This window comes from Olea europaea, unplaced genomic scaffold (assembly GCF_002742605.1).
Source record: "Olea europaea var. sylvestris unplaced genomic scaffold, O_europaea_v1 scaffold4438, whole genome shotgun sequence".
NCBI lineage: Eukaryota > Viridiplantae > Streptophyta > Magnoliopsida > Lamiales > Oleaceae > Olea > Olea europaea.
Genome location: NW_019262745.1, coordinates 6,204 through 22,437, shown reverse-complemented (window position 1 = coordinate 22,437; position 16,234 = coordinate 6,204). Strand labels below are relative to the sequence as shown.

Genomic DNA, 16,234 nt, shown 5'->3' with positions numbered 1-16,234 from the left:
TCAAAAAATGAAGAAATTCCAACAAAAGGGTCAACTTTCGTTTAGAAATTATATGCATTTATAAACAAACAAACAAACCTCAGAATTCAAAGTATCCTTAGAGACAAATACAATGATGGATTGAAAGGCGGCATCAATGACCAGAGTGAGACGGTGAATATTAAGAGACAAATTGGAATTGGAAATTTGGGTTTCTCTTAACCCTTTGGATTTGACGGCTATGGCTATTAGAGAAAAAATTAACGAGCTAAACACATTTAATTGACTGTAAAAAAATAATGGTTATTGGACTGACTTTCATTAATATAAATTAGATTCATACAAAAAATAAAATTATAAATCATGTTTGGTTTTTCGTTCTAACATTAGAACCGAACAGGAACCAGAACCAAATGGTTCTCGGTTCAAAGAACCAAAACCATTAATTTTTTTCGTAGAACCGAACCGAACCGAACCACTTGATTTGATTTGGTTCTAGTTTGGTTCGGTCTGGACATTTTGTCCACCCCTAAGAAAAAGGTTTATAACGAAACCACCTAACCTATATAATAATAAATAAAAATTAAAAAATCACAGTATATTACGTGAAAACATAGTTTGTGCAAGTGTTTGGTTCAAATTGTAAGGAAAAACAATGAAATATTTACATGATGTACATACCCAACAATCAACCGTCCAATACTCGCGCTGCCGTGCTATCATCAAAATATTTGCAAAGTGCGGAAAACTGATGAGCAAAATGGAGAGGGCAAAATAACTCGCTCTGCCCTGGTGGGGTCCCACGCTGCCACGTGAAGAAGTAAAAATAAATAAATAAATAAAATAAAAAACTTGTTAATTTGAACATTATTTGCTTTGGATTTTAAAATTTTGAATTTGTATTTTATTTTCTAATAATAGCGTGACTCGAAATTTTGAAAATATATATATATGGGGGGCAAGCCTCTGCCCCGTGGGGTGTTGATGGCGATAGGTCTGTTTATTTTTCATTGTGTTTTCTCACAATAATCCTTGGGTATAATTGGAAAGAACTTGCATCTCCCTAGATCAGTTGGCATTGTTATCTAATTGTTAATATTCGCCATGTTTTTGGGATTATAGAGCTGTGATGACCGTCTACCATCTAAGATTATCTGTTTCTATATCAATAATATAGAGACAGTTTCTGTGATGACCGTCTACCATCAAATATTTAGCTGTTTTGATGCTATTATATATTTCTGTGTATGGTCATGTAACTTTGCATGTCTGAATTGTTGAGTTTATTTGTAAGATGCAATAATTCATTGATCAAAAAACCTCAGCTTTGCGCAGTAAAATGAAGCCGCAGCAAAATACGCTGAATGTGCCTCCGGAAGAATAATATCTGTTGTTTGGAAATGTCGTGAACAAGCTAATCAATTAAATCAATGCCTTCATCGGCAGTAAGTTTTCTCATATGTATTTTGAGAGACTTGATGAGCTTGATATTATGCCTATAGAAATGTTTACAAGAAAACCAGAAAATTTTATTGTACCTGGCCCAAGGCGACTGGTCAGTTGACGAAAATCGAAAATATTATTTCATCTATCTTTAAAGGGATTTGATGCTGAAATACAAAAAAATAGTGGTTTTGTTTATTCCTCCAATGTTCAATTTCAAGGTGCCATGAAAGAGGATTCTCAATTCAGCAAGTATTAATACCGTATAGTATGAAACTATCCTCGAGCAAATTGGGCATAGTACGCTAATGTCATCTTTGTACACGCAACTGCACTCATGCAGTTATATCAATCCTAGACTATAGACGAACATGCATCTATAGCTAAACGTGATGGCATAGTGGTAGGCTATTTTATTGGAATGAAATGCTAATGTAATCCAAATAATTTCCACACGCAGCCCCACCCACCCTCAGCCCTGCAGGAAAAACATATTTATATGAAAGAAGAGAAAAAGGACTAGCACTGACAACTTCCATGTGAAGATTGTTATTCATATATAGTGAGGCTACATATTTCTTGATGTAGTTGTTGCATACTTGCTATTTGCAGAAAACAATTACATTTTACAGGTTATTTTCTTTAGTTGTTGATCTTTCTATCACTGATATAGTAGAAAACCTATTAATTGACCGATTAATCTATTACATAGCGTTGTGGTATAACCTCCATAGTATTTTGTTGTCCATGCCGAGCAATGCATGGTTTATCTTTTCTTATTATGGACACGAAAAAGGGTAGAACTTCAAGAAAGACAATACAGTGTGTGCGTTTACAGGGGGGAGCCCTTTCTTGTAGCCTTTTTACAACCATTGGCCGATCAAATTTTCGTTATGGTACGGCAATGTTTTTACCTTCCGCACAAGTACTGGTGAATGGTGAATCATGAACGTTTAAGAATTGAAGATGTTGAAATGTCATATTAAATTAAATTAGAGAGAGAGAGAGAGAATTGGTGGAACCTTCATCTAGTTTGTCAATAATTCAAAGTGACTAAAAAATTATTCTATGTTATCATGGAAAATGGTAGAAAATTTACTAAAATATGAGTAGATATTTACTGTATTATAATAACTGGGATTAAATATGTATTATTGATGTCAAAGAAAGAAGAAAAATGCCTATAATAGAATGTCCAATAAGCATTGGTATTCAATACGACATGTGCCGAACATGTACGGGTAAAATTTAGTAGAAATGTTTGTACCAAGTTGTTTTGCTTTTTATTTTAAAACAAATTTAAATTAGAAATTGATTTTCTGCTAGTAACCCAACACCGATCTGTGTTTCGCTTATGCTCTTCTAACGTCTTTACTTTGTGACTACAGAAATAACACCAAAACTTAGCCAGCTATTGAGTAATAATATATGGGTTATTCTTGGTGTACATAAGAGGGTACATAAAGGTGTCGACGCCCCTCCAATACAGGTATTGACATCTTTACGTACTTGGTTATGTACACCAAGAATAATCCATAATATATAGCATTACTGGTGCTGAAACATTACCGTGTAACAATGCATTATAAGTCCAAAACACGAAGCATGCAAAACAAAAAACAAACCCTAAAAGTATGTGACTAAGCAAATATGCTAGAAAAGAAGCCAAAATCTCCAGCTTCTCTTATCGCCAAGACCATTTATACTGTGATAAATTTTTCTTTTTATTGATGTAAACTCAGCAAAACGTGCTGCCTCTTGTTTTTGTTTTTGTTTGTTTTTAGTCTTGTTTAAGCCACTCTCTTTCAAAAAAATGCATTCTTCAAAAGTGATTTGACATCGTTTCAACCACACATTATTCAATAAAGTAATATTATACACGAATCCAAAACTTTTCCTCATTTTTTAACCACACATTCTCCATCAATCTGCTATTTCAAAATATATTCTTTCAACAAAATAATGTGGCTCAAACACACACTTTATTTATTTTTGTGAATTAGGAAATAGAAGATGAGTTTGAACAAATATTACTAAAATGAGATCACCTGCAGACTTAAATATTCATAGTTGGACAAAAAATTGTCAATGTAATCTTCACCTCAAGACAGCTATAGTGTGATGAGTTAAGTACAAGGGATGCTCATCGGTTAAAGTTAGGCAGCTAGGAAAGAAGCTCAATGTCATGCAAAAGCTAATTCTAAGATCACAAACATTTGAGACTCAACAACTATTACAGAAAACAATCAAACTATGACACAAATTGTCCAAATTGGGCATCAATATTGGTAAGGACCTTGAGCACTTGGTTTCTGGTAAGGACCCTGCTGCGAGTATACATTCTCGTACACAGCTTGTCGAGGATTAGAGTCGTAATAGGGGACTTGAGAAGGATTCATGTTTGGATATGTACTGACACCGTACTGAGAATTATAGCTCTGATAGACACCCTGATGATGATTGTTATTGGGTCCCATAGAAGAAGCAAATGACTGGTGTGAGCTTTGTGAGGCAATGAAATGCTCGGAAGCCCCAAAATCAGCACCACCAGAACGGGGATCCTGGAGCTTCATCCTTGTCCCAACAATCTAGAATTTCAAAGGAAAAATTATCAACTCCATCAACAGAAACAATACCTGGAATAATAATTTGTTTTGCCCCCATTCTTGTACTAAAGATAACGAGTCACCACTATAACTCGAACATAATAATAATTGAAACCCCCATTATGTCATTGCATATAAGCTCAACGTGCAAATAGCAGAAAAGTTAGATACATGTCTCAGGTGAGAAAATACGCACAGAACTGAAAACAAATTGAGGAAATGTTTGAGTAAAGTGTGTAAGTGCATAATTCTAATATTTTGGAGTTTAGCATGCATAACAGCTACAAGGATGGCCTTGGAACTGCTGATGCCTGTCCCAAAATGCCCTATTAACTAACAATTGGAAGCATGAAATACAGTGATCTGGATGTTTAGGTATCACTGTTACTACTGATGCCTGTCAACAAACATCTTTCACCAGTAAATTGAAACAGTTAGCTCCACTGTAAAAACAGCCTTTATATAAGCTCACTTTGAGTGCTGTGAAAAAATATTAAATGAAAAATATAAACATCAAATCTATCAATCAAACAGAAGATTAATGGCACAATTGAATAAATTCTAATAATGTTTTGTTTATTTTGCTCAAGAAAATAATCTTTGTTTATGTTTTAATTGGTCTAACGTCAAAGTTTTGCACTTTATCCATACTACCAATGCTTTAAAGGGTGTAATCAGGTATTGAGCATCTAGCCATCACAAGCAAGGTGCATTGAGCCATAAAATGAAAGCTTGAAAATTCATAAAAATAATGAGAAGTATGAATTTCCAAAATTTTAACCATTTATTAAATCCCAAACTAAAAATGACAAGTACGTTTTTGAAAAATCATAAAGTTACTCCTGAATAAGAAATCCCATAGTTGGAAAAGCAATAAGTTGAAGCCAAGAAATAGATCAGATAAGGAAAATTAAAAAAAACAGTCCACATTATAGTAACTAGTAGGATCTTCTATGGAGTTGAAATCAATTTCATCCCTCAAATCATCCATGTTATCACTAACAATGTCCTCTCATTCCCTTCTTTCTCAAGACCTAGTACTTCATGGCCTAAATCAAATAATAATTAGTTCAGTAAAATAAGTACAACACAAGGATAAATATACAGATATTGGCTTAGAAGCTATCTGTTAATGTTCCTCAATATTTCTATTAGTTCTAATTTTTCCTTGGTTTTTATAAGATGTTCGGTGCTTCTATTACTAGTGGCACACTCTTGTCAACAACATCAAAGTCTGTGTCACTCTCTCTTGTTGCACTTGCTTGATCACTCTCACAGTTATCAATAAACGCTCATAATCACTAGCAAAAGCTCATCCACTAGCCAAGAACCCCACCTTCCATAGGTGCCTACGACTTATTCTGTCCCTCCAATTTTGTGTTGCACGCGTATATTAAATTGTTCATCCCAATGTGCTTAGGCAATTCTTTTCCATTATGTACTTTTTCAATGTGCCACCGTTATGTTCACATCCTGACGCTGGTGAGCACACCAGATTCAGACCTCTACTGACACATTTCTACAGACGCCCAACCTGTCGAGTAGATATATCAATATAGGTTACAGTCAATCTTTTAACCATAAGCTGAGTGGCTAGGCAAGCTTCTTCCGACGTCTGTAGAAATGTGTCGGTGGAAGTCTAAATCTGGTGTCCTCACCAACTCCCCTTGGGTGGACGGGAGGCGATCTGGGCCAAGGAAGATCCTGCTGACTCTGATAAAGCTCCAATGAATCTGGATCCAATTGCTATAGTGTCTCTCTGGAGATCTAGGTACAGTCAAAATTTGGTCGATCAACCCAACGAACAAGGAAGCGCTAAACCTCTCCATCATTAGTTAACACAGTTTCTTCATCTAAAATAGCATCAATAATACCTTTGTGTGCTGTGAGAGGTGGTAGTGGGTTAGAAGGGGCCAAAGAATCAGGGTCAAGGTCCACAAAAGGAGGTAATAGATGCTCATATGAGGGAATGAAATGGCCTTTATAAGCAATTAAGTCCTCAATATTGAAAGTAGAGTGGTAACCAAAGTAGGGTGGAATGTCAACAACATATGCATTTGGACCAACTTGCTTTAAAATTTTAAAAGGACCAGCACTACGGGCTTGCAATTTGGAGCGGGTCCATGTAGACGTCGCTCTGGCCTAATGCGGACCATAACGTAAACCCCAATGTTAAACTCAACATATCGTTTATGTAAATCAGCTTGGAGTTTATATTTTGCATTACTGACTTTAAATTGTTTATTAATCTCAATATGCAAATCACGAAGATGATGTGTAAATGTTTCAGCTGACACTGACACTCTAACTTGTGGGGACATAGGAATGAGATCTAATGGCTTCCTAGGCTTATACTCGTGAACAACTTCAAATGGACTCATACCCAATGAACGATTCATGGAACTGTTATAAGCAATTTGAGCTATAGGAAGGATCAAATCCCAATTTTCAAGATTTTCCGGTACTAGACAACGTAATAAATTACCAAGACTTCCTAAGACTTCGATTATCTACTTCAGTTTGAGGGTGGTAGGCCTTAGAAAATTTCAATTTGGTACCCATCTTTTGCCAAAAAGTTCTCCAAAAATGCCTGGTGAAATGAACATCCCTATCGGACACAATGGTATTAGGAAGCCCATACAATTTGACAATCTCATTAAAGAATAACATGACAACTTTGGACGCATCTGAAGTCTTGCTACAGGGGACAAAATGAGCCATTTTTTAAAAACGATCGACAACCACAAAAATAGAATCATGTTTCTTTAGGGTGCGTGGAAGTCCAAATACAAAATCCATACTAACATCTTGCCAAGGACAATTGAAGACGGGAAGAGTGTATAGGCCTGTGTTTTGCCTTTTCTATTTGGCCAATTGACAAGTGTTACATGTACTAACAATCTTAGCCACATATTTCTTCAAACTAGGCCAATAGAATTGACGTTCAACTTCCTCTATGGTTTTATCACGCCCAAAGTGACGGGCTAAACCTCCTGCATGAATTTCCCACACTATGAAATCTCGCACTGAAGTTCAAGGGATACACAATTTATTAGCTCTAAAGAGATAACCCTCCTCAAGTCGGAAGCCATCTGTGGGTCTGATTGTCCCCCTTGCAAATCAAGAAAAATATCTTTAAAATCAGGACATGCCTCTTAATCCTTTCAAAATCGATGACCTTGACACTCATGATCGACAAAAGGGAAACACGACGACTTAATGCATCAGCTGTTTGATTCTCCACGCCCTTCTTGTGTTTTAAAACAAATGAATAGGTCTGCAAATATTCAATCCAACGACCATGTCTAGAACTTAATCATTTCTGGGAGTTGAGGTAGCGGAGGGCCTCGTGGTCCAAATAAAGGACAAACTCCCGAGGCAACAAATAATGGCGCCAAAAGCGCAAAGCCTGGACCACCGCACACAATTCCTTATCAAAAATTGAGTACCGTTGTTTGGCCTCATTTAATTTCTCAATGAAGTAGGCAACAGGGTGACGATCCTGACTAAGACTCCGCCTGTACCTACCCTAAAGGCATCACATTCGACCTCAAAGACTTTGGAAAAGTCGGGAAGACGCATGACAGGAGCCTCCATCATTCGCTTCTTGACCAACTTAAAGGCCTTAGCCGCTTCTTGTGTCCAATGAAACTCCCCTTCATGCACTCCGTAATAGGCACCATAATAGTGCTAAACCCCCTGATAAAGCGACGGTAAGATGTAACTAAGCCGTGAAAGCTTCTGACATCATGAATAGTCTTAGGTTCAGGCTAGTTAAGAATCGCCTGAACCTTGGCAAGGTCAGCAAATACCCCTGTCGAAGAGACAATGAACCCCAGGAAAACAACTGCATCGGTGAAAAAAGAGCACTTCTTGACGTTAGCATACAGATTAGTTGCAAGTAGGGTAGAGCAAACTTGTGCAAGAAACTTACCCATTAAAGGTCGAAGAGTTCGTGTCATTACCCGCATAAAGGTACTCGACACATTGCTTAACCCAAAAAGCATGACCAGCCATTCATAAAGATCATCTTTCGTTTTAAAAGCGGTCTTCCACTCATCACCTGAGCGAATTTCTGATGGTATCCACTCTTCAGATCCATCTTCGAAAAGATTGTAGCACCAACCATCATATCTAGCATATCGTCAAGTCTAGGAATGGAAAAACGATACTTCACTGTGATCATATTGATAGCACGACTATCCACACACATTTTGCAAAAACCATCCTTTTTAGGCGTCAATATGGCGAGGATAGCACACGGGCTTAAACTCTCACGAATGAATCATTTGTGAAGGAGGTCATCCACTTGCCTTTGGAGTTTAGCGTGCTCGGTAGGATTCATCCTATAATGAGAGTTTAGGTTTATATTGGCCCAAGCCCAATCTAGTTAGGATTTAGGTTTTTAATATTTAAACTACTTTGCATTGTAATTTATTTTCAGTTGATCATTGAATAAAGATATTTGGTGACTTGTGGCGAAATTTCCCTCTTCCCCATTCTTCTTCTTTCCCTGTTTTCTTCTTCTATCATCCCTTCCCCTGATTCCTTCTTCATGTTCATTGATTTTCTCTTTCTCTATTAATTTTCCTATTGGTGATGCATCAGATGCACTGACACTCAAGAAGTATGACCAAAAACTTTGATAGTGAATCTAAAGTTCCTTTGCCATGCATCCAAAAACAATACCCAAAACCTAAGGTAAATAAAAACCCTGCTAAAGCACAAAAATCAACTCTTTGCACATGTTTTTCGAAGTCTCAAAACGTTAAATAACAAAAAATCCACTGTCTGAGCCCATTAAAATCAAGGCACAGCCATCATAAACCTTGAAGTACAATGCGTAAAGTAGTAAGCCTCGTATCTGACTGTACAAGGCTTAAACCTAGGTCTCAAAGATGCATGAAGCACAACAAACAGACGCCTTTAAAAACACTGCATTCTAGCTAATAAAAAATGAACAATGGAACATAATAGAGTAACCTCACTGTAGTCAAATGGTAACAACCTTTAAAGTATGAGCAGACTTGACCATTTCTAACAACTAATGATTGTTGTACCCTAAGATCATCAATCATTAGAAAGTTGATCGTATACAGTTGCATCATAAGAAATTGTGTAATAAGGGAGCTACTACGTTGACAAAATTTAGAGTTATGGCTTGATAAAATAGCTGAGGCCATAATTAGATCATTATTGGGGGATGTTTGGGGCTGTCCATAGACAGAAACTATTACCCATTTTAGTGTTTATACCACACAAGTACATTGCTTATAAGTTCAAAAATTACAAAAGGCAGAATAATTAATTTAAATGACTTCCTTTAGAAGCATTTCCCAGATCAACGAGAATGCAATTATTTTTGAGTTCTTCCAGTTGGTGCATTCTAGCCCTCATATAAATTGGTATTCTCCCTCATGAGTGGATTAATGTTAATAGATTGTCAAACAGAAGAGAATATTCGAGATCAGAATTTTATCCAATAATCCCTTCATTGCTTCTATTTGATGTATAGAGATAAAGTAATACATCTGCATTACCCTTAGTTTCGCACAGTATCGCAATTAGAGTTGTAAAGATATTGGCCCACAGAGGCATGCCGGGCCTTGCACAAAGCCAGACCGTCAATTTAAAGTTTTAATAGCATTACATGGTATATTTCATTTTTCTCTCACTGTCCACCAAACAAGTAACTTGAGCAGAACTTCTCGTATTGGAATTCATAATTTCATCCTCGGCAGACATATAGATAAATCATAAAAAAACAACCAACAACCATGCAGCACAATTCAACATCTTTTAAGAATGTAAGACAATAAAAAATATTCAAAGAAACCCCAAAACTTCCCAGCATGAATCAACATGCAGAAAGAGAGAGGAAAACTAGAGGGATCCCAGCACAATCCCAGGTGAAAATAGGATAAAGGGCCATAAAGACTTCCTTTAACGTAACTCAATAAACCTCACCTCAGGGACATAGCTACCTCCAGTTCCCATGACGGAACTAACAGCATTGTTTGAAATCTTAGCCTCCATCACATGGTTGACACTCGGGTAACTGAAATATAGAAATTAAAAGAAAGGGTACCACCTACTTCATCAGGCTAAACAAAAAATTGAATGAGTGGATGAATTAATGTTAGCAATGATCATTACCCAGTCGCGCGTTGAGGAACTGGAATACCTGGAGGTTCATAGTCCTGAAAATCAACCTGTCAGTCAGTACAAGGAACGCTTAGCACAATTGTCAAAATTGCAAGATATGAATGAACCAGCAATTTAGATTTCAACGAATTAGAATAACATAGTTATTGTGTAGAACAAGAAAATAGTATATATTCAAAAGTTTGAGGAGAACATCAGACAGGACTACTTTTGGGAAGTTAGTTTAGGCTGTTTAGCAACTTGCACTGCACTCGGGGCATTGAATATTGAATCTTCTAAGTCCTGTGGTTCACGGATTGTCCAATATGGCAGTTTAAAATCTTTATGTAGTCATATTTAATTTAGGGGAATAGGCCGATTTACAGTGACCTGCAGTTGTTTCTTAGTCAGTATTAAGCAAAAGAAATCCTGCACTCCCTCCCTCACTTATCTTCACAGCATTTCTCCCTTTTTTTCCCAAAAAGCCTCCAGCACTCATTTAACAGGACCTCATTTCCATTCTTCCCCTTCTTTTTTCTCATTAATAACTCCTTTAACCAGAAACAATTTCTCTGTGCAATTCTTTATACTCTAGACGCTACACCAACAAAGATGGTTTATATATACTGTTCTAATTCATAGGGCCAATCTACATAAGAACTCTAGCTATTGTGGGAATAGTTTATTCAGTATTTTCTACTACTTATATATAAATATGTAGAAACTGATGTTGCACACCAAATGTGCACACTGTATATGCAACATTTCAATAATGTGAAAACCATACGCACTTAGCCTACATAAAGCGCGCACCAAGAGATTAAGCCCTAATCAGCCTTGCCACAGCCTCGCATTTTTCACATTTAATGCAGAACGTAATTCAGCTCTTATATGACGCATGGAAAAAACAAATTGCATTCCTCCCATTGCAAACCCAAATTGACAGCTTTTCAGATCATACTCTTTACAGTCAACAAAATCAGAATCAAAACCAAATATGATAAGGCATTTAACTTTCTTTTGCACTCCTTCCAGGACAATGAAAACCTGGAAATCATTTCTTCAATTCCTTTGTAGAACAGAAGCAGTTCCATCTCTGCTGTGTATTAACGGATTTCAACCTCAATTGTATCAAAAGATGTTGAACTAAATACAATGAAGATTATAAACTTCAACTGTGATTTGAAATCTTGGTTACAGCATCATGCCATAACTTGAAATTCAATCTTAATCTTATTTTATATGTGTGTTAAACACGTAATCAAAAGGCACAGACTTATACGAGGGCAGAAATGCAGAAGTGAAGAGAAGGAACAAATCTTTTCAGAAGAATATTGAATAAGAGGGATTTTTGTGGGAGAACTAAATGTGTGACGAGGAAAGGATGAGTTATGGATCAATCAGTAGGATAGTAGGCAAGGAAAACTCAAGAGCGGAGTGACAGGTAAATAGGGAGAGAGCCTCCCTCCCTCCATCTGAACAGTATCCTCTTTTTTAGATAATATGAAAAGTTCTCCTCAAACCGGACATTTCGAGCTCTAAAAATTTTAATAATATACATTTTAAAACTAGATGCTGCAAACAAAACTCGAAAATCAGAATCCTTGACATGGAACCCTCAGTTTATTTGACAGAAAATTATTACCTTCAAATATTCATGTCTTCCAGAGCTTCCAGCTCTGGTAGAACTTGATAGAGGTAGGCCTCCATCTCGCAAGTTTCTCGTAGGACCAAAACCTGGGATTGGCTTAACATAAGCAGGTTCTGCTCTGGTATTAACATCACGCAAACATCTCGTTCTAAGTCTTGAAGCAATCTCGGCTAAGGCATCTTTAGCAACCCCAACATTACCAGATATCTGATAATCAAAAGCGTGAACAAGCTTTAGCAGAGAAACGTCTATTTTAGTTTAAGAAAGGACAACAGGTCAAAATATATGCATTACGGATGAAAAATCTGCACAATGCTAGGATATCACCTGCACAAGCTCTTCATCTTCTGATGAACATTTGGGCTTATCTTCCTTGGAAAAAACACGTATGTCGGCATTGGTTCTCCTCCTCATTTCATTAATGACATGACCTCCTTGTCCAAGAATGCAGCCAACCTTGCTTGACGGAACAAGAAGTCTTGTCGTGATTGTCCCCTTCTCAGAGTATTCACTTGTTCTATTTTGTAGTAGAAGAATGGCATCAATAGTTTGTGATCTTTGTTCCCAAAGAACCTGTAACAACATTCAACTCAGTTAGACACCATACTAATGGTAACAGCAGGAGACAAAGCTCATTACCTCAAACGAAGAGACACGAATTACTCTTTCATCTGAGACCACAGAGGCATTCTCAACATGAATACTGGCTCCAGTTTCCTGCTGTAATTGTTTTACATTGAAGCCTCCCTTGCCAATAACACTACCAATCTTTTCCGCAGAACAGAGAATTTTCATAGTGAACTCACTTGGAGCTTCCCGACCATGTGAAGAAGGAACACCATCAAAGTCATCAAGTCCATATCCTGAAGGATGGGTCCTGTATTCCCCCTTCCACGGCATAGGTGGCAAACTGTGGGAATCAATATCATGGCGCCGCCATGGTGAATTTCCTGGGGGTAGCATATTTTCCAAGGGAGGACCAGGAGGAAATCCTTGACTAACATGGGGAGCGGGAAAACCTAAAGGAGGTTTGTCCTTCCGTGGATTCTGATGCAAAAGAGTTGACACTTCATACAGAGCTTTCTTTGCAATTGCAGGTTCACCTGAAATCTATAATAAATAGACAACTAATAGTTTATATACTATAGATTCATTGGAGGATTATATTATAAATGTGAATAGCATTTTCCTTGTTCGTAGTTCATAAAAATTGCTCAAAGAAAATCTTGTTTCACATGAAGAAAGACAATCATGCCTACACTTTAGGGAAAAGAATGCATAAAAAATGAGGATACGTGGGAATTCTAATGAGGGATGTTAAGAGTTACACTTCTACCTAGTTAGTCGAGCCAAAGTAAAAAAACTCCTTTTTTGGGAAATAGAGAAGCAGCTTGGAGACAAGGTACCACCTTTCTACCAAACAAGACTAAACTCAGACAAAAATATATATATTTGCCTACTGCATAGCCTTCTCATTTAGGTTTATATAACACTATACACTAATGCTCTGAAAGACGATTAAAAATCCAGCACTTGTAACATTTACTAAAACCTTCGACTGCAAAAATTTCAAGAACCAACCCTGGTCTGAAAGACTAAAAGTGTGTTTGATTACAAGTATGGAATTTGCATGAAAAGAAAATAAGTTCTAGGCAATCGAATTGCCTAAAACCTCTTGCATGAAAATTGTAATTATGTGTTTGATTAGCTTAATTTTCAACCTAAAAAATATTATACTTTTTCATAAAATTGAGTTTTTGGGAAGTGTAAATTGCCTAGAAAATAAATACCTCCCTTCCCATAAAGAAAATATTTTCCTTATTTTTGAAGAAAAAATGGTCACGTAACCAACTTTTGGAAAAAAAATTCAATCAAAAAAATGTCAATCAAAGACCCCAAAAGTAGGAACTTGTGTGGAGAAAATGACATTTTCCATGGAAAATAAAGCCTATCATCCACACTCTAATTGTTAAAAGCATGGAAAAAGTGGAAAAAACTAACACTCCACACATTTGTAAAAGAAGTCCAAATTAGAACATTCTCTAAGTTTGTGGGCTGAACCCTGTTATTTTATTTCTTGTTTCTGTTCCAGCAGTGGGGACAGTAGGATTCAAGAGGTCCAATCTCAAAGATCCCAACAGTTTGAAAATGAAGTCGATAGTACGCATTTGAAGGATTGTAAGAAATATGGCGATTAATAATTCAAAACCCACAGTTCAGATAGATTGTAAGAAACCTCTTCCCATATTTCCACCTTTTTCCTTTGTGATGTCAATTTGATTTTTAAAAATGCAAGAAGTATGTGTGCACCTTATTGTTGAAAGCGAAATAAATAACAGACTCTGCAGCATTGTTTGCACCCTAAAAAGGATAAAAAATCTAACCCCATGGAGATGCGATGCTGTCAATCAGTAGCAAGAGTTCTGCATAAAAAAAGATAAGGGCTTCTGCACTGACACTTTACTTAAAAGCTAAAAACCATCACTGAAACACGTATTAACATATAGATATGCTTGCAAAACATGAGATAGTTGTATACGTATGCATTGCAAACAACAAGCATGAAATATTATGAAAAGATTTCAATACACATGCCCCACTGGCATAAATCGGCAAGAAGTTGAGTATCTCTTTTTTCAATTAATGCACGTAGAGACTAAAGAAATCACAAATTGCAACAGCAAAAGGCTTAAAGGTGTTTACTTGAACTAATTCATCAGTGCTCATAGCACAGGCAGGAAGATGGTCAGCAGGAAGAACGCGGATGTTTGCGCCAGTCTCACTGCGTAATCGTTGAATGACATCTCCCTTTCTACCTAAAAGACATCCAACCACGTTGTTTGGAACAAGAAGACGTGTAGTGATCACTATTTCATTTTCATCCTCATTTCCTGCTCCACCAAGATCTTCCTCAGCAATTCTGTCATGAACTTTAAGGAGAGCGTCTTGCGCTGCACAATGTGGATTCATGACACTATCTTCTCTCTCGGCTTGAGGATCTTCTCCATCCTTATTGTCATTAAATCCCTTCGCTCTTTTGTCCGAAGGACTAAAGATAATTATCACTCTCTCATCTGAGCCAGGAACAGAATCTGACACTGTAATCTTAGCTTGGGTCTCTTCTCTGAGGGCTTTCACTATATTACCACCTTTCCCAATGACACTACCAATCTTCTTCGATTGACAAAGTATACGATAAACCGTCTCTGAAAAATGAGAGCTTTCAGGAGATTGTTCACGCACAGATATATGCCCTTGTCCTTTCCTAGGGGCCCCCTTTCTCTTGAACTGGGGATTAGAACGTTTCTTCAAAAAATTTCTTCTATTCGCTTCCATAATTTGATAAATTCTACTAGAACAACACTAATATTGATATAAGTTATTTCATTCAAAGCTTAAAGGTAAAAGGTAGAATAATACCTGCAAATTGAAGAGAATTAGAAGTCAGAAAATTAAAGGCATCAAGGGCAAATGTGTTGGCGAGATATCCAAATATCAACAATAAAATTCAAGGGGAATGTAAAACTCCACAGTAAAAAGACACTCGATCAAGAGTCAGAATTTGTTTCATTCCACATGGAGAACTTTTATCTTTTCTTCCTTTTTGTATGCATGTGTGGGAGGGTGTGGGGAGGGAGATACAGTTTAAAAGAAAGTGCCAACTATATTTTAAACCAATCTAGTCATCTAATTCAGTGAGTCCACCTTTTGAAAATTTTACTTAGGTGTAGGTGTAGTGAATTTTATTAAAACCGTTATTGATTGATCTTGTAAATAGTATAGCCTTGGGCTGCTCTTTAATAACAACAGGGACACACATCTTTCTACCATAAATTTTGTAATAATGTACTAGAAGCCATTGAATATATTAACTTGCTTTCTCCATTCTCCATAATCATAATTTTTATACACATTTCATTTTCATTTTTAGCTTACACTTGTATCAAGTGAGTTTAGGACTGAAGACTCCAATTATACTGCAATCGAACACTGTTTTTATTTCAAAGCAACAAAATCTCTCCCCTGAACCCCTACAATTATAGTAAAATTAAACTTTTTGACATTCCCATTTGCAAACATAAATGAGAAACCCGCCATTAATGTAATGCATATATATCTGAAATAATGTCAAGCCCTAGCTCAAAGTTATCAAATTACCAATTACCTATGAAAGAACTAAAGCTCCAATTTCTTTCCAATATCGTATTTCAAAAGAAATGTAACGCCAAGCCACTTAGTCCAGAAGAGTTACCAGCGCCATTCTTCGGAATTAATCATTTTTTCAACAAAATTTCCCGTATAATTAATCATTTTTTCAACAAAATTTACCGGATCAGCCGAGAAATTAGGTTTTCCGTTCTACGTGAAAGCAGGTGTAACATATGTATGAAGGTATACAAATAGAACCGGA

General features: G+C 36.6%; 1 protein-coding gene across 1 annotated transcript; it reads right to left on the bottom strand.

Annotated features, from left to right (window-relative positions):
* Window positions 1-3,431: 3,431 nt before the first annotated feature.
* On the bottom strand, window positions 3,432-15,230 carry LOC111387995 (KH domain-containing protein HEN4-like). The gene is made up of 7 exons (XM_023012649.1): window positions 14,527-15,230; window positions 12,463-12,933; window positions 12,151-12,396; window positions 11,818-12,030; window positions 10,185-10,240; window positions 9,996-10,086; window positions 3,432-4,010 (listed from the first exon to the last, which is right to left on the bottom strand). Exons 1-7 carry the CDS (start codon window positions 15,157-15,159, stop codon window positions 3,702-3,704), a joined length of 2,019 nt encoding a protein of 672 aa, XP_022868417.1. The 5' UTR covers window positions 15,160-15,230; the 3' UTR covers window positions 3,432-3,701.
* Between the last annotated feature and the right edge of the window lie 1,004 nt (window positions 15,231-16,234).